Genomic DNA, 19,344 nt, shown 5'->3' with positions numbered 1-19,344 from the left:
TTCTTAAGTATAAACAGCCAAGTTTCCAAATAACATGTACAGTGTGCTTCTACTCTGTTGTATAAAATATACGTATTTATATATACATACATGTAAGTATGTAGAAAAACTGTGTCACCAAGATGTTAACTGATTATTTCTGAGTATTGAGTTTATGGCTGATTTTATCTTCCTTTTTTTGATTATCTGTATTTTCTGATTCTTACACATTTTCAATAATTGTATAATAAAAAAAGAAATTTGAAAAATGAATGCTGGTGACAGCCCTCTCATTTACTTGCAGGTATTATTTAAAGCCATGGACTGGATGAGATTATCTGAGGGGAAATACAGGGAAGAGAAGGAGGCCCAGGACAGAGGCCTGGGGACTCTAGTATTTACAAATCGGACGGAAGAGGGAAAGGCAGGAAAGGAAACCAAGAAGGGGCAGCCAGTAAGAGAAGGGGAGAAAACCAAAGTTCCCTGGTGTCCTAGCTTTTAAGGATTTTAAGGATTCACTGTTGTCACAGCTGTGCCTCTGGTTTGATCCCTAGCCCGGGAACTTCCACATGCTGTGGGCACAGCCAAAAAAAAAAAAAAGGTTATTATTTTTGAACACCCTCAAAATAGGAAGAACATGTTCTCGGAATAAATGACTATTCGGTAAGTTAATTACATTTTGTTTTACTTAAAAACTCATGCCCACCCACTTTTCGTTCAGTAAGAGTACTTCCTCACCCCAAACAGTGTTGTCTTTCATAGAGACAACGGAATTAGCAAACATTTGTTTCTAATTCTCTTCCCAGATCAAAAAATTGATTTAAAAAAAAATCCCAAACTGAATGCTAGAATTCAGGCAATAAAATACAGTGCTGCAATTCTAATGAATTCCAGCGATTCTATGTTCTTATCCTGTTCATCCTCCTCTCCCTCATTTGTGTTATGGCCTTTGGAAATAATTTCCTTTGCCTCTGTCTCTCCACCAGCAATCCCGAGAAAACATTCATCTTTATCATCACGTGGTAAAAAGTTACAGTAAGAGAAACAAAATAAAGGACTCAAAAACCACACGAATAAGCGCCCATTAGATCTAAAGGGTTCTGCTGTTGCAAAAAGGTAGATGTTATCATCACGTCTATTCCCCAAATTCATTTATGACTCCCTGGTGACATCATATACTTTCTCCTTTAGAAAGTGAACAGTAACCCAAATATGAAAGTACACATTACATTTACTGCTTGACATTGGTTAACTGATGTTTAGCAACCACCTGCTGGTGCACTGGCCTCCCTGGGTCTTGGGAGGGGACAGACATGAATGGGATCCCCTCCCTGAGAAAGAGCTTCCACGCAGAACACAGGCCTTCCTCACCAAAGGGAGGGGGCTCGGCTGGGGGCAGAATGTTTTCAACACCAGTGCCTGGGAGGTGGAGGCCATGTACAGGACCCCCTGTGCTGCTCTAGCTCCTGGTAGAAACCCATTCCCTTTCAGTTAGATTATTGTCATTTTTCAGCAATCTATGCCTGCCTTTCTTATGACACTTGCAATGGAATTTTAGAAGAATAGATTTTGTGAATTTTGACAAAATCTAATATAAATTCTGTATTAGTATAATATAAATATATTGTATTAATAATATACAATCAGAGAATTTAATATAAATTCCCTAGCAATTTATAGCTAGAAGAGGAATTAGGTAAAGCAACAATTTATCTGGGTCTTCTCCTTAATTGTTTCTTCTGAAAACAATGCCTGAAAAAAATCTTTTTCGGGGGGCGGGTAGTTTGCCTTGAAGCAATTAGGAAGAGGTTAAAGGACTCGAGATTCAACGGCTCTGGCCTGTGAGCAGAAGGGCCATTCATAACTTTGTAGTTTCTAATTCAGAGCAGTCTCAGATGAATTTCCTGCCCAAGCTGGTCTGCTTATGGAACAAAAGCCTGGAGATGTGCCTGTTTCACGCACCACTGGAGGTGCACGCGCTCGGGGCTGACCTCTCTCAGGGCCTGTATTCATCAGGGGAGGACCGCCCTCCACGATTTGGCTTTTACAAATCACTGCAGGGAAATCCAGTTTAGACAATACCCAAACGCTTTCCTTCACACCACTGGGACTTCGCCACAATCCTTTTTATCTTGTAAGTAACTCACAAAGGTTTCCATGAACTAGTTCCTGTTACTACAGCTTCACCAAGAAAGCTATCGTTGGGTGGTCAGCTTTTCCAAAATGCTAGTCTGAAGGTGACCCCTGAAAGTTGTCCCTACGTGATTCATTCCCTATCTTACAATATCGTCCCCTCCAAGGACCGTTTTCATGCAGCTGCATTTTACCTGATAGCCTACTGGTTCTGACCAACAGGGATTAATTAGGTACCTGTAAAATAAGACCTAATCTGGGGAAGGTGTTAATACCCCAACAGGCAAGAGGTGCCAAGTGTCTCATTTTAAACATTCACCTTGGTTTTAGTCCTGCCTTTATGAAAAAACAAAACAAAACAAAACAAAAACTGCTTCGGCAGTTACCACTACTCCAGCTTCAGCTGAGTTACCTTGTATAACATGGAAGAAGGAACAGGGAGGGAGGATTCCACGAGGGCAGGAGAGATGAATGTACCAGGGAGGCTTGGGGCCACTCCCCAAGCAGATCAGGCGAAGGGGCAGGAGATGGGCCAGGTACCCCTTCTGAGTGCTGGAGAGAAACAAACCAATTAATTAATGTTAATCAGTAGGTGATGACGCATAATTATTACATCCCAAGATTTCTCTAAGACCATAATTTTCTCTTTCATATTTAAAAAAGAGTATTTTTTAAATCTTTGGAGATAAGTGAATACTTATAAGCAAATTTCCTTAAATACTAAAAGTAAATGTCTAGTAATGGTGCATTCTGTAAGAGAGAGAACTGACCTCAAATTTAAAAGTTCTCCAAAAAGTTTTATTCTGGTATCTTCACCACATCTTGAATTTTGATTTTCATATTCTTCAACTATTAGGCTGAGCTGATTTTATTTTTTTCTAGTAACATCAGTGTAGGTTGATGAATGGTGATTCCTAGTGTGGAGAGCAAGCTCAACACTGTAAAAAAAAAAAAAAAAAAAAGAAGTCAAGAAACTAAAATAATGTCATAAAAAAGAATGTTTAAGATAAAGCTCTGAACACTATAAACCAACTATAATGGAAAAAGTAAAAATCATTTAGAAAAAGATAAATGTGAAACAAATTTTTTAAAAATTTAAAGATAACATTCATCGTATAAGGGGCCATCTGGATAGCTTCTTTACTCTGACTACCATTTCTGAGCATTATCTAATTAATGTTATATTTACTCCATTATTAAAAATTTGTTCATGGACTGCACATCTGCCACAAATGCAACAATTCTCACTATTACAAGAGCCTAATATGAGAGAATCTTTTTTTGTTTTGTTTTGTTTTGGTGACAGCTTCATTGAAATATAAAACATTCATTTAAATTGTTCAGTTCAGTGACTTTTAGTACATTCCGAGAGTTATACAGTTATCGCCACAATCAATTTTAGAATATTTTCATTCCCCTAAAAAGAAACCCTGTCTCTTCCAGCCAATACCCTGTACCAGTTTCTCCTTCCCACTCTTCCCAGCCTTAGGGGACCACTACTCTCCTCCTAATCTCTATTTGACTTTTATGGACATTTCATATCAATAGATTCACACAATGTGGAGTCTTTTGTAACTGCCTTCTTTCATTTAGCATATTTTCAGGGTACATCTATTTTGTAGCATGTGTCAGTGCTTCATTTTTTTTTAATTGTTGAATATTATTCCATTTTATGGACATACCACATTTATTTATCTATGCATCAGTTGATAGATCTTTGGGTGGTTTCCATTTTTTGGCTCTTGTTAATAATGCCACTGTGAACATTTATGTCCAGGTTTTGGTGTAAATATATGTTTACCTTTCTTTTGGGGATATACTTACGACTGAAATTGCGTAATATAAGAGAACTTTTCCTTCTATGGTTAAAAAGGATTTGGCAAATATAATTAAGGATCTTGACATGGGGAGATTCGCCTGGATTATCCAGGGTGGGGGTCCAATGGAATCAACAAAGGAGACAGAGGGAGACTTGACTAGAAAAGGAGAGTCTGAGGGATGTGGCATAAGGAAGATTTCACCAACTATTGTTGGCTTTGAAGATGGAGGAAGGGGCCGTGAGCCAAGGAATGCAGGCAGCCTGTAGGAACTGGAAAATGCAAGGAAATAGATTTCCTCCAGAGCCTCTAGAAGGAAGGAAGGCTTTCTGACACCTTGATTTTAGCACATTGAAACTGCGAATCTCTGACTTCCAGAGTGTAAGATAATACATTTTCCTTGTTTTAAGGCACTAAATTTGTGGGACTTCATTCCACAGCAATAGGAAATGAATACAGCCATGTATAATCTATTTTTTCATAATTTACAGAGAGAGATCTAAGATCTTTCTATTTCAGACTTCTAAGATTCCAAAGAGTTGAGCACAGTGACTTGAATGAGTTAATATTGTTACTGAAGCAGGTCTGTTTGCCAAAGCACAGCACGAGCCAGGTGCTGAGATGCTGAGGTTCGCAGCTGAGGCAGCCAAGTGAAGAGATGGGAGAACAAGTCCCAAATCCACCTCCCTGAGGTTAAGGAAGCTGGGATATTTATGGGTAAGCAGGAGAGTCTTGGGCATGGAGAAATGTGGGATAATCAGTGTTCTGCACAGGCGTGTCTGGGTTACATGCTTCTGCATATTCAAACATGGAAGTGCTTAGCAGGATCTTGGCATCCTCTGATGTCAAAAGGCCATTCATCAGACCCCTGCACAGGCCCAGTTTTAGGGGCAGTGGTCCCGAACAGCCTTAGCCAGCTGTAGGACAATTTCCTATTAAATAACTGGGCTGCCTCCAATTTCCTATTAAACAACTGGGCTATGTGAAACTGGGAAGGCATGCAGTTAAAGAGAGGAAAAACATAACTAAAGCGAGCTTTGGTAAGTGAAGGCAGTTTATGAGCAGAATAGTTTTTTTCTTTTTTTTAAGGGCCACACCCGCAGCACATGTAAATTCCCAGACCGGGGGTCCAATCAGAGCTGCACCTGCCAGCCTACACCTGTACCACAGCCATAGCAACACTGGATCTTTAATCCACTGAGGGAGGCCAGGGATGGAACCCACACCCTCATGGATACTAGTTGGGTTTGTTACTGCTGAGTCATGGTGGGAACTCCCGAGCAGAGTTTTACAAGATGCTTTCCTATTTGTTGTTCTGCAAGACAAGCTCAGGAATTCTTGCTTGCTACCAGCCTAACTCTATGGAGCATGGTTTTGATATTCCTTGAATAGGAATAACAAGTTTACAGGCAAGAGCCGATGGGTGATAAAGAGCAACCTAGAAGTTAAAATTGTCTAAGGAGGGAGTTCTCTGGTAGCTCAGTGTGTTAAGTATCCAGCATTGTCACTGCTATGGCTTGAGTCGCTGCTGTGGTACAGGTTCAATCCCTGGCTTGGGAACTTTCACATAGCAGGTGCAGCCAAAAAAGAAAAGTTGTCTAAACAAAATCCATAAACACAATCCAAGGAAGACTATTTACTATTACACTGTTTTTAAAGAATTTACCCAATAACTGCCTTTTATGCCTCTCAAGTAATTTCAGATCTTTTTTTAACACTATTTCAGGAAACTCTTTTTTTTTTTTTTTTTTTTTTGGTCTTTTTAGGGCCACACCCTCAGCATATGGAGGTTCCCAGGCTAGAGGTAAAATCAGAGCTGTAGCCACTGGCCTACACCACAGCCACAGCAATGCAGGATCCGAGCCGCATCTGTAACCTACACAACAGGTCATGGCAACATTGGATCCTTAACCCACTGAGAAAGGCCAAGAATCGAACCTGCATCCTCATGGATGCTAGTCAGATTTGTTTCCACTAAGCCATGATGGGAACTCCATATTTCAATAAACTCACAATATGTTGACAATTGCAATAACTGATAAGACCCTAATGGTGTATGTTGGGTTTGATTTTTTTTCTAGATTCAATAAAGTTACAGTAACAGACTATACATGTTTGGAAAGGAAGTTTCCACCAGATTTGAAAACCTGGTAATTGAGAACCAGAAGGTCAAAGAGCCTTTCCTAAGAGCTGGCTTTCCATCTTCCAACCAGGTGAAACTTGGAAAGATGCTGAGGTCATATCCATGCATGCACCCTATACCTCCCACAGCTGTGATATTAGAATTCAGTGTTTCAGTGGATGCTGTAAAAGCCAAGAGAGCCTACCCTGCTGAGGGTCTTGCAGACTGGAGATGTGTTCACTATAGAGCCTGGACAGCAATTGCCAATCAATAAATAATTTCAGCCTCGTTCTGTTCATATCTTATATTTTATCTCTCTTCCTCTTAGGAGAGATTCTGCTCCAGCATCATTTCCCTGGGGAAACCTTCCTTACTGATAGGGATAGAGTAGGGTTGTTGCACAGGTATTTGTAGACATCCCAGTAGGGGCCCATAGACAGAAAGGGAAATGTAGGGAACTTTGGAAGATGATTGTAAATTAATAATCACTCAAGAGAGCCATCAGAACGTCATAGAACAAAACAGGCTCGCTTAACTATAAAACCATAAATAAAAGCACAAGACATGCCTCAGATCATTAAATGAAAGATAAAATGGGGCCTGCATTCAAGTTCAGCAAAATAATGATCCTCAGGACCAAGGACAGGAATTTAAGGGAAGGATGACATTCCAAAGTAGGAGACGCTGATTATATGGAAACCTGAGGTGATTCAACGTATTTTAGCACATGTTATCACCCTTCTGCTGATTTGAATAAGCACCATGACAGTCCTAATTTGACCTCACAGGGTCAAATACTCTCTTACCCAATACAAAGGAGAAGCTAGTGATGTAAGCCTGGCATCTACTTGAAGAATGAGGAAGACAGTGGTCTTTTCCCCTCCCCACTTCCCTTGTATTCTTTTTTTTTTTTTTTTTTTTTTTTTTTTGGTCTTTTTAGGGCCGCACCATATGAATCTCTACAGCACCTGGAGGTTCCCAGGCTAGGGGTCTAATACACCGGCCTACGCCACAGCCACAGCAACACAGGGTCCGAGCCACGTCTGCGACCTACACCACAGCTCACGGCAACGCTGGCTCCTTAACCCGCTGAGCGAGGCCGGGGATTGAACACGAAATCTCACGGTTCCCAGTTGGATTCATTTCCACTGCACCACAATAGGAACTCCACAAGTGTCCTATTTTAATAAATCTATTTCTTGCCTCTCATTTTGTCTCTCATTGAATCCTTCTGCCCAGAGACACAAAGAACCTGAGCCTCAGTAAATCCAAATGCTTACTGGTGAGTGATCCAGATTTTAAAAAAAGAAGAAGATGAGGAAGAGGAAGAGGAAGAAGGAGAAGTAGAAGAAGGAGGAGGAGGAGGAGTTTCCACTGTGGCTCAGGGAAAACAACCCTACTAGCATCCATGAGGTTGTAGGTTCAATCCTTGGCCTCGCTTGGTGGGTTAAGAATCTGGCATTGCTGTAAGCTGTGGTGTAGGTCACAGACACAGCTCAGATCTGGCATTGCTGTGGCTGTGGCATAGGCCAGCAGTTGTAGCTTATATCCCTTGGCTGGGAACTTCCATATGCCACACCTGCAGCCCTTAAAAAAAAAAAAAAGAAAGAAAGAAAGTGTGGGTTCAAATCCCAGTCTTGGAGTTCCCATCATGGCTAAGTGGTTAACGAATCTGACTAGCATCTATGAGGAAGCAGGTTCGACCCCTGACCTTGCTCAGTGGGTTAAGGATCCTGCGTTGCTGTGCCTGCGGTGTAGGCCGGTGGCTACAGCTCCAATTCAACCCCTAGGCTGGGAACCTCCATAGGCTACAGGTGCAGCCCTAAAAAGCAAAAAAAAAAAAAAAACAAACCCCAAATCCCAATCTGGGTTTTTGCTGGTTTCAAGTCAGAGGTGTTTCAGTTTCACTACTAGTTGGATCCCTTCATTATAGACATCCATAAAATATTGTATTACTTTCCTTCATAATGTTCACATGGAGTTCCCTCGTGGCTCAGCAGGTTAAGGATCTGGCATTGTCACTGCTGTGGCTGGGGTCACTGCTGTGGCACAGGTTTGATCCCTGATCTGGGAACTTCTGCATGCTGAAGGAGTGGCCAAAAAAAAGGTCATGGTTTGTGGTTATATATTCATTAGGGTAGTTATTTGTTTGCTGGGTCTCTCTCTTCATGAATCATTAAATCCCATAAGACTGGAACCAGATCTCATCTATCCCTACTAGTCTATGGTTATGGTCAATGTTTGTTGAGTGAATGAATGAATGAGGAACCTGGGGTTGGATCCAGGCTCCCCTCCTCCTTTCCTAACAAATACTTGGCTAAGCTATAAACAAAGTCAGTATAATTAAGTCAAAGAAAAACCAGAAAAGAACACTCAGAAAATACTCATTGAGGGTCCACTGAGGGCTGGAGAGAGCTAGAAATCTACACGAGGAGCTAAGGCATACATAAAAAGCTACAACCCAAAAAAAGAATTCAAGAGAACCACCAGTGGGGGTCAGATAAAGGGCAATGGGAACTCCGAAGAGGCAAAGTGACTTCCAATAGAGGTTACCCTGCCTACTCCATGAACTGTCATTCTTGATAACATTCCAAACACCTTTGCCCCTCAGCTCTTTTGTCTCATCTGTTTGACAGAGGGATGCGCTGTCTGCTTCCTCTGCGGCTGCACCAGGTCACCGGGCTCTGGGGGAGGGCCCCAGGTGCAGAGCACACACATTCACTGTGGCTGCACTGGTGTACCCATCCCCAGGACGGGTGGGGCTGGATGAACACAGAAGCATCACTATGGACCAAGCAGAGGGCCTGAACTCAGCTTACTGACCTAAGACACGTCTTTGATGCTGTTGGCAGTTCTGCTGTTTCCCTGATCCAGTCTTGTCCCTGTTCTTCTCAAGGGTTGTTTCAGAAATTCTTTATCCTCCTTGGATCTCAGATGGTGCCTCCCACACCAACAGTTCCTCCTCTTCCCTCGCAGCAGAAGACGTGCCTCTTCCCCCACAGGGAAAATGAAGTCAAAGAACTGCCTCTACTGAGAAAAGTCCTCACCCAAGGCCGGCCAGTGACACCTCCAGACCTGGAAAGACCTGTTCCCTCTCCTGGCTTGAGAGGACTTAATGGCCCACCGGAGCCTCCACGCACCCCACTGGCATCTCCCTCTGCCCAATCTGGCTTCCTTCCTTCCTCAGGTGTGATCCCAAGAGCACTCCCTAATTCATGCCTGACTGAGTGTCTCCACCGCAGTCCGCTTCCCAGGGGGTGCGTGTCCTGCCCGCTCTGCCCCCACTTCCTGAGGAGCCTTCTCTGTACTGGCCCCTCCAGCCACCGGCATCTCCCCACTTCAGCCCGCTGGCTTTAGCATCTGCAGGTGGAGCTCCAGCTCCCTCCATGGGGCCTTAACCTGCAGGTCCCTTGTCTCCTTTCCCTAATTACCTTGTGCCAGTCCATCTGCCAAATTTCAGGCCAACCATAACGTCCTCCTGAGGGAAACAGATCAGTTTCCTTTGTTACAACCTCTCATGGGGCGTTCTTCTCTCCTTCACAGCACTTAGAGTTCTGTCTGGCTCTCCTCCCAGACTGAAGCGTGCTCCTGGCTGCTTGTTTTGGCTCACGTCGCATCCTTTGTGCTTTGCATCATTCCAGGCAGTGTGCTGAATTCTGGACACATTCCCTCAGAGCTTACCATCTACTGAGAGAGAGTCATATGGAGGTTAAAGAGTGTAGGAGACCTCCTGGTCCCACGGTCAGTAAGGAGAAGAATTGAGATTAATGAATTCCAAAAACTCAGGGAGAAAGGAGGGGAGAGGAAAGGGAGGGCGGGAAAAAGGAAGAATTACAATGACTCTAACTTCTCCAGTTGTTTGGTTGTGGCCTGGAATAGGTAATGTTTCTTCTGAATTACAAAACATTTTCTCTGTAAATTCCTAGGTGATTTAGAACTGCACTGCCCAGTGCAGTAGCCACTCACCACGTGTGGCTATTAAGCCCTTGAAACATGGCTGGTCTTAACTGAGACGTGTGTATAAAATGCACATTGGATTTCAAGGACATGAAACGAAAAAAAAAAAAGAAGATGTAAACTACCTCATTAATGGAAATCCACTCAATATTCTGTAATAATCTAAATGGGAAAAAAAGAATGACTATACGTATAACTGATTCACTTTACCGTACACCTGAAACTCATACAATATTGTAAGTCTACTACAATAAAATTTAAAAAAATTAAAAGATAAAAAACTCATTTATGCATATTAATCATATGTTAAAATGTAATATTTAGGATATATTAGGCTAAATATATTATCTTTTAAAACGTAGTAGCAGAACTCCTCTCATCTAACATTATTTGCACTCACTGTTAATTGAGCAAAAGCGTTCAATAACCTGGAGAAGACCTTTTAGTCTAGTAACTGTTAGAATTTGGGAATGGAGGATGTGGGTCAATCAGATGAGTGCATTAAGTGAATGTTGATTAGGAGAATGTCATTGCCAAATAAGCAAAATAATAACACATTTTGCTATAAAAAATGCAGTTGACAAAGCACAAAGCTACCAGTGGACCACATTAGACAGATGTGTAACTTGGTGAATATGGAAATTTCAGTGGGTTGGGAGTGAAAAAGCATGATCTTGAAAGTGGAGGCAAGGTTCAGACATGTAACTGTGGAGTATTTATGGGGAACTGTGAGAAGAGTCCAAGGGTAAGCTCTTACACATAAAATTTTGGTATATTTAGTATTTACAATCCAAGAAAGTCACTTATTCCATGTAAAAATTTAGCATAAATTTACTTTCCCAGAAGAAATAGGCCCAGCAAAGCAATTCCCCAGTGGCTTAATGGGTTAAGGATCCAGCATTACAACTGCTGTGGCTCAGGTCACTACTATGACAGGGTTTCAATCTCTAGCCCAGGAACTTCCACATACAATTGGCTTGACAAAAAAAAAAAAAAAAAAAAAAAAAGGCCCAGCAAATGCTACAGAGTAATGGTGAGGCATCCAGTTACATTTGGCTCCAGGAGAGCATTTTTATTTTCCTCTACCATCCAATCTAGGCTTAATTTTAAAAAAATGTTATTGAAGTATAATGTACACATGTACAGAAAAGTGCACATATCATAGTGGTAGAACTTGAATTAGTACAAACATAAAATCAGCCCCCAGAGCAAGAAATGAAGCATTGCAGCACTCCTGACCCCCCACCCCCCCAAGCCTCCTACCCAGGGTACCACTATCTTAACTGCATTAGTTTTGCCTGTTTTTCTACTTTTATAGAAACGGAGTATTATATACTCTTTTGTGCCCTATGCTTAGTTTTAAAGAATCAATCTAAAACTCAGATGACTGAAAGAGCCCCAAGAACAGCACTGTACTGAGTCTGTTCAAGCTTCTCTCTTTTGGCCAAGGCTGCAACATTCGGAAATTCCCCACTGAGGGATCAAACGTGCATCACAGCAGCAACCCAAACCACAGCAGTGACAACTACAGATCCTTAACCCAATGTGTCACCTGGGAACTTCTGGACAAACTTTTTAACCTAAACCTGTGTCCATAAAAGTGGATTATAAAATGTTTACTTACGGTAATTAAATAAGATCACATATGTAAGTGGCATATGGTTGCAATTGCTACTTGTACTCATACTTTTAATCTGTGAACTTCCTGGGTGATGGAAGACCTTCAGGCCATCAATTCTCATTTTTCCTCCATAGCAAGGAGGGAAAAACCACATCTGGGCAGTGACTAACCAGCCCCTTATCCTCAAATGAAACTTGGCTACTTGATGTACCTCACTTTTGGCCAAAGGAAAAGAAATGCCATTTCTGTTACACTTCATCTTGTTCATCTCCCCTTCTAGAATATCAGCTTTCTTAAGGGAAGGATCAAGTCCTCTTTACCATAGTATCGTCAGTACCTCGTGCCAGGTACTGTAAGCACTCAAGTACTGGTTGCTAGTTGAACAAATAAATAAGGGCTAACTCTATCGGGCTTAGGAAGTTATGTCAGAATCCAATCCAATCTTTTGAGCTATGGTTGGCAAGATTACAGTAGTAAAAACCAGAGTAGAGTCAATCTCCTTCCTTCTTGCCCTGTACTGGCCAGAAAAATCCACTCAAACCTAGCACATTGTGTACTTGGAACTTGAATAAACACATCAGATCTGAGACCTTCAAAAATAAGGGCAGTATATTGCACACTACTTTTAATACTGAGTTTGCTCAAACTCAACAGCTTTTGATGTACTGATGCCAAAGATACAAAAAAGTTTTCAAAAACATTCCTCCTAACACATAGGCTGTGAATAATTTTTTTCCTGGTGTACTTTTTCATGGTCTCTACCCATATTTTAAACATACTCTTGCCCATATCTATTTTTTTTAAATGGCCATAGAAAAGTGTAATGTTCTGATGGGATTTCGCATGTTTTGTTTTACCCTCCACTACATAATTAAAAATAAATTTTCACTTCTCACAGAGTCAGAGTAGGAAGTACCTCTTCAAAACCTTCCATCTGTTTTATGTTACAATTAAAAGTCTGATTGGCTGGCAAGCCTACCACTCTATAACTGGATAAATCAAGCAGGAAATCACATGATTATAAAATGAGCTAAAAGATTTTAACAAAATAATAGCTTATTGACTATAAAGCAAAACTGGCTTCATGCAGAGAGCTAAAAAACCAAAGCTATTCATAATCTGTTGTGTAAAACAAGTATGGTTGATACTCCCTGACAGAGTCATGACTGATTTTTTAACATTCTTTCAATTTGACACTAATATTTTCTAAGCACCATGCTAGATGCAGGAGATATAAGCAGCAATTCCTACTTTTCAAAACATAAAGTCTAGTGGGAAAGTTTTATGTAGGCACCTGGATAATCAGGAAATGATTCACAGCCCTGTGCCTTGAAGGATGGGTAAGATTCTAATAGGTAGGAAGACAAAGAAAAGCAGCTGCGCAGACAGAGCATTAAAACCACAGGCATGGAGACAGAAGCAGGCACATTTGTTCCTGAAAAATCCAAGTCACCAGGTCCAGGTTAGGATTGAAGGAGAATTATTATTATTTAGGCAACAAATATGGAAGGTCTTTGAACAGGAGAGATGTGATCAAATCTGTGTGCTTTTCATGCTTCTCGATACTCACATATAAGGAGCTACATTTCCTCTCAGCAATTGTATTTCATACTGTAGATTACTAAATTAGTATTGTGGTTTCATGGGTCTCATACAAGTGATAGAGGCATTCTAGTAAGAGGTAAACTCATTCTGCTGGGTTAATCCATCAGATTTTTAAGCCTAGAAGGCTAAAGGTAAAATCTGGATGGGAACAAATTCACTGAGGGGACGTAATACTGCACAGACCTAACTGGGTGACCAGTTGGCCTTGCCCAGATGATACCCTGATGTCACAGCACAATTTCTTGATATTTCTATAGAAAAGAGATCAGAGTGATTAGTGCAATAACCCAGGTAAGAGAAGGAATGGAATTTGAGCTGTGTCTTTATGTGGGCTGAGAATTTATAGCAGATTTCAATGCGCAGGGCAAGGGAGAGATCTGAGATTTCTCAGCGGGAAATGGAAAGGAAAACAACATTGGCAAGAGAGAGAACAAAGGAGGGGCAGGTCCAAGCTGGGAGAAGGGGACACACTGGATTTAGGATGCTGACAACAGAGTCATATGGAAATACCTAAAGGCAGCTGAAAACAGGCCCTGAATGAGGCTCAAGAAATGGAAATACTGATATTTCAAGTACTTCCATTTCTAAGAGGTCAACCTGTGTTAACAGATAAAATCACCTGCAAAGGGAGTTCTAAAACAGAAAAAAGGTCTAAGAACAGAATGTTGGGAGTTCCTGTCGTGGCGCAGTGGTTAACGAATCCGACTAGGAACCATGAGGTTGCGGGTTCGATCCCTGCCCTTGCTCAGTGGGTTAACGATCCGGCGTTGCCGTGAGCTGTGGTGTAGGTTGCAGACGCGGCTCGGATCCCGTGTTGCTGTGGCTCTGGCGTAGGCCGGTGGCTACAGCTCCGATTCAACCCCTAGCCTGGGAACCTCCATATGCCGCGGGAGCGGCCCAAGAAATAGCAACAACAACAAAAAAAAAGACCAAAAAAAAAAAAAAAAAAAAAAAGGAATGTTGGGTTAAGTCCTTAAGGGTTCAATTAATACCATAAAATACAAAACCAAAGTGAAATGAGCAATGCCAAGTCAGCTTGTACACAGATGCTTTATTTTGGATGTTAACAGTCAACACTGTATGCAAGATTCTCTTACAATGGAAAGTTTTTTCATACATCAAAAAACTCAATTTAGTCAGGGTAATTGCTGTATTAATGCGAAAAACTTACAACAAAATGCAGTATTAGATATGTGTAGTCAGTTTCCATGCAAGTATGGCTGCCACGTGTATGCCTGGCATTTTTATAACATACTGAAAGAAATTCAAATGAATTTCAAATAAAAGGTGACTTAATGCCTGACATATTTAAGATTAAAAATCTTCTTGCCAAAAGCAACAAAGCAGTTAACTGGAGGATTCAACCAATACCAACCCAAACAGGTACTATGTCCAATGAGCCCAAGCTTATCTGTAGTATATTACAATGGGGATAATTTAATGCTCAAGAAAAAAATTACACTTTAAAAAAAAAATATAGCTCTTCCAAGATATTATACTTATATTATACTTTGGTGATTGGAAACTATGTACATCCAAACCAGTTAAGGGCTACATTAGGAAAAAAAAAAAAAAGGAACCATTATGTATTATTAGTTCAAGGTAACTGAAAGTGAAATGATCCAGTATGATTTTGCTACAATCATTGGTTTTACAAAGTGAAATGTTTGTGAGAAGTTCACTAATTAGGAAGCAATCAACATACTTAACAAACATGCTAAGAAGATTCAAATTGGTTCATCTATTCGTTATCAACAAGGCATAATCTTAGTACCACACATTTTCTTCACTTCTCACTACATGTAACATGCAAAAATGAGCAAGGAGATGTGAATAGCTTAAAACCCCTTTAGGTCTACTGTTCAAGAGCTAGGCATTAAAATACTTAGTATTTCCATTTCTATTAACAAAAACATCAGAGAATCTTAAGCTGTTTTCGTTTTAAGGCATAGTGTTTTGGTATTTGCAACAATTTGCCTGGTAATGGTTGATTCCATTAAGTTAACTTGAGACCTTGCCATCATTTGGCTTTTTATCTCTTCACACAGTGCAAGTGGTGGTCGCTCTTTCCTTCTCTCATAGCAGCAAGCCGATTCTGCTATTTTCTATAGCAGCATACTTCAGGAGCGGAGAGGGAGAGAGTGTGTCAATTACAAATAATTAAAACTACAGTGTACAATTCTATTTACCTGTCAGTGTTTCAGTTGACAGCACACCATTATATATCTCAAAAAAAAAATTACATAAAATCTCTACACAAAAGCAAATAAAGACATTCTTTCAAGAAGAAATAAAATAAGTGCAAACACCTAAAACAGGCAACTGAAGCAACTGTTGTAACCTGTAGAGAAACATAAAACATTTATAAAAGGACAATATTTTTATAAATAAAAGATAATGTTCTCTACTTCTGAAACATTGAGTAAATATAATAAACTTCTAAGTGCAGACTGTTTTTAGGGACCAAAGTACCATATTATTTTTTTAAACAAAATGCAAAAATTTTAAACACATATACAAATCACCAGATTAATTTATACGACCCCCCCATATAATTTAAAAAGAAAATATTAAATTATTTAGTACATTTTTAGAACTATTTTATAACCAACATGATTTAAAGGACATAGTGCAATATTTAGGTAGATGTGACATACAGTATAGATATTGTATTCTTTAACTATAACTTACTATTGTTTCATACTTAAAAGTCAAAATTGTTCTTTACTATGTTAGCTGTAATAACAGGAAACAACACTGGCTTCTAGACACCCTGTATAGGTATAAATATCTACATTTAAGCTTTAAAAATGAAAATAAATTATAAAAACAGACTTCTTTCCAATTTACAAAGTTTTCCTGTTCCTACATACTGTACAATACATTCAACAAAACTCTCAGCTCTTCTGAGATTTATGAAGAAAATACTGACTCTTTACTAGTGAGGAAGAAACCTTTTTGCAATGCCTTTTGTTTTTAGTACTGTGCTCAAATAAATACATTTAACACTGTAGTTAATTTTACTGCTTTTTTGAAAAATACCAAAAATTAGTAGTGCAACTTTCTATCATTTTAAAAAATTCCTTTCCACTGTGTTTCTTTGTAAATGGTAGCCTAAGTAAATCAGCACATAGGCAAAAGTACTTCATAAAACCCTGTGTGCTTCCCATAGACTAATTTCAGAAAACATACATACACATAAAACCTATCCATGACAAAACTGCAGCATCAAGAGAGTAGCAACATATATCTTCTGAAGAAAATATGTGAGAATTTACTCTTAGAATATCCATGAACATTCTAATATGACTTTCCCATCTTGTTCTTTAAAAATAATTTTTAAAAAAATCTCATCTCTTTAAAAATAAACTCTGAAACTGCCTACTACCCCTTACTTAAGTGCCTAGCTTTCTGACTGCCTAATATGAAAAAGGATGCAAACCGTTTTAGGGCAATATTAAAACTTTAAAAACAATCATCAAAAGATTTCATTGCAACCTAATTTAGTATAGAATCTAATAAGGGAGTGGGGCATTTCATCAGTTTTAATAACAGTCACAGTATGAGAGCTCTCGAAGTGCTGCTGGTCGCTGTATAAGTACTCAAATATCTTCGTGCTTGTTCGGTCATGATAAGTTGGTCTTCCGTCTTCCCATAAACCACTGTTTCCCATTCACAATTTGACTAGGAAGGAAATATTAATAGTGATGTGAAAATTACTAAAATGACTAGCCGTTCTACTTTCACAAGTAGACTTTATTAAAAATCAATTAATTGACTGGATATTTGATAAGTAATTATTGTAAAAATGTTTCTGATAATGGTTTTAAAATAATAATGTTTCAAAAATATGTACTAAAATAATTAAAATCAATTCTTAAGTCAATTTTTTAGCTATCTATATAGGCCTGTGGAGGCATTTTAAAAGTTTTGTTCCCACAACTCCCCCTCAAATCAAATCAGTCTTAACATGGAAAGAAACGCCAATCTTAAGTGCTTCAAAGTTCTGCAAAAAATTTAAAGAGAGGACGCAATGTCAAAAAATGAGCCAAGAATGTTTTATATATTGCAAATTAGGAAATATATAACACACCTTATTAAAGAGTAAAGGTTACTGCATTATAGGATGACGTATGTAATAAACTTTCCTGAAAAGTTTAATAACCACTGGGAAATCAGATTTTAAATTGATTAAGAGAATGTGTGACACGGCTCTGAAGAGGAGCAGCACAAGGAGAGGAGGGGCCACATATGACTGCCAGAGATGTTTTCAAGGAATTCTTGAATGTCAGGAACGCTGGATCTGTAGTCATTGTGGTGTAAAGAAGAAAATTTCCTCCTCAATGACCTCTCAAATTCTCTGGGTTGAATTCTTAAGATAACATAGTAAAAATTTCTCTAGCCTTCATCTGCAGCTACATAATGGCTGCATAGCATCGGAAGAAAGGATTTTGTTCTACAACTTTGAGCCAGAAAATTCACTGGAAACCATTATACCAACAAAATCAAGTTGAAACTGCTTGCTTCCAACCACTTACCCTTTAAATGTAGCAATTAGGGTTATAATTCTTTATTATAGGAGAAGAGGTGCCAGAAGTAGATTTAGACATCTTTAGTTTAAAAATGAAGTAGTGCTTAAGAAGTCACCAGGAGAGCCTCTGGCTACAATTCCAATTGTTTAGTTTATATGTGCCCTGATGAGGGGGGAGTCTCTCAAAAACGCAAATCTAGTTTGAGCGACAAAACAATGGTGAGTGTCTAGTTATTGTTATAGTCAATTTTGAATTTAAAAGAAAAAGTATAATTTGTGATCAGTATGTCCAAAGTGAAAACTGAATAAACAACAACAAAAATCACTGAAAAGAAACTTATAAATTCATACCTGAAGATTCTTTTCCAATGTGACAACTTTGGGAATGTTAAGGTTTGGTTTCTTTTTGTTAAGTGTATATGTTTTGTTGGTTGAATTTGTATCTTGTTTTTCAGGAGTCAAGTTGCACCTATTGTCATGTATTTCCAATAATGGTATCATTAATAAAGATGTTGTAAATATATTTTCTGACTAAGAGAGAAAAAAGAAAGAGGAAAATAAAATAACTAATTCAAAAAAAAAAGGAAACAAATAGAAGGACTAATGAGTAAGTGGTAGTGGAAGCCCTGTTCATCTCCCTCCAAGAAAGCTTTTGGCTCCGATGAAATTTCTAGTAATGTAGTAAAATTAAATATTTCAGAAATGAACCAAAGATAAATAGCAAAATTTAAAGCTTTAAGAGCTACCATTTTTTTGGTAGTTCCCATCATGGCTCAGCAGTTAACGAACCCAACTAACATCCGTGAGGACTCAGGTTTGATCCTTGACCCCACTCAATGGGTTAAGGATATGATGTTACTGTTAGCTGTGGTGTAGGTTGCAGACGCAGCTCAGATCCCATGTTGCTGTGAGCCGTGGTGTAGGCCGTCGGCTACGGCTCCAATTCGATCCCTAGCCTGGGAACTTCCATATACCACGGATGCAACCCCGAAAAGACCAAAAAAAAAAGAACTACCATTTTTTGACATCATTCATAAGAGAGCTAACTCCTCTCAAAACAAAACAAATATAAAAAGCAAGGACGTAAATAAAATATTCTCTACAGTTAGCAGTTTCTCTCTGAATTAGGCAGAATAATTAATACTAAAAGGAACCTTCTATGAATCTCTAATGAACTAACCACACAATGAGTAAAACAGAAGAAGCACCAGTACTTAAAGCAACTGTCTTAATAAAAGAAAAATTCCTTACAAACCTGAACGTCTGAAATGTCTTCAGTTAATAGTTGAGTACCTGGTTCTTCTTTTTCCCAATTATCTAAGACTAGTGACTTTCTCACTTTCTTTACAGAAGCAGTATGCTAGAATGAATAATTTACAGAAGGAACATTATGGCAAGGTCACTTGAACAGGATAAGGCTTTCATTAACAATACTACTAAAAGATTACCTCTTGTTTGCAGCTTTTATAAGCAGGTTCATCTTCCTCTTTGAGGAATATGTCTGTTCCAGTTTCTTCTTTTAAAACTTCCCGAATATCTTCTTCCAAGAAGGCAAGTGGCTGTGACTAAAGTATTTTTA

General features: G+C 39.2%; 1 protein-coding gene and 1 long non-coding RNA gene across 8 annotated transcripts in view; both read right to left on the bottom strand.

Moving 5' to 3' along the window:
• The window catches only part of LOC106510064 (uncharacterized), a 119,009-nt gene extending 109,402 nt beyond the window's left edge, over nucleotides 1–9,607 (bottom strand). For 2 of the 4 annotated variants that reach the window (XR_014843723.1, XR_014843724.1), the window contains exons 1-3: nucleotides 9,483–9,607; nucleotides 2,883–3,050; nucleotides 2,525–2,664 (exon numbers count right to left, since the gene is read on the bottom strand). This is a non-coding gene — a long non-coding RNA (uncharacterized LOC106510064). Of the gene's footprint in view, nucleotides 1–173; nucleotides 2,665–2,882; nucleotides 3,051–8,874; nucleotides 9,042–9,482 lie in introns of those variants that run through there. The other 2 variants (XR_014843725.1, XR_014843726.1) reach the window with 2 other exon arrangements.
• Nucleotides 9,608–14,265: 4,658 nt separating this feature from the next.
• MYBL1 (MYB proto-oncogene like 1) overlaps nucleotides 14,266–19,344 on the bottom strand; it is a 39,443-nt gene continuing 34,364 nt past the window's right edge. For 2 of the 4 annotated variants that reach the window (XM_085022264.1, XM_021089286.2), the window contains exons 13-16: nucleotides 19,214–19,330; nucleotides 19,021–19,125; nucleotides 18,117–18,296; nucleotides 14,266–16,918 (exon numbers count right to left, since the gene is read on the bottom strand). In XM_085022264.1, the coding sequence (XP_084878390.1) occupies nucleotides 16,790–16,918; nucleotides 18,117–18,296; nucleotides 19,021–19,125; nucleotides 19,214–19,330 (531 nt within the window). In that variant the 3' untranslated portion in view covers nucleotides 14,266–16,789. The remainder of the gene's footprint in view (nucleotides 16,919–18,116; nucleotides 18,297–19,020; nucleotides 19,126–19,213; nucleotides 19,331–19,344) is intronic. The other 2 variants (XM_085022265.1, XM_021089287.2) reach the window with 1 other exon arrangement.

Source organism: Sus scrofa, chromosome 4, assembly GCF_054392235.1.
Source record: "Sus scrofa isolate SSC_HxYL_T2T_F1_AM1 chromosome 4, Sscrofa_HxYL_maternal_Yorkshire_Landrace_v2.0, whole genome shotgun sequence".
In the NCBI taxonomy this organism is placed as follows: Eukaryota; Metazoa; Chordata; class Mammalia; order Artiodactyla; family Suidae; genus Sus; species Sus scrofa.
The sequence above is the reverse complement of the archived record's forward strand: the minus strand, read 5'-3'. Positions and strand labels throughout refer to the sequence as shown.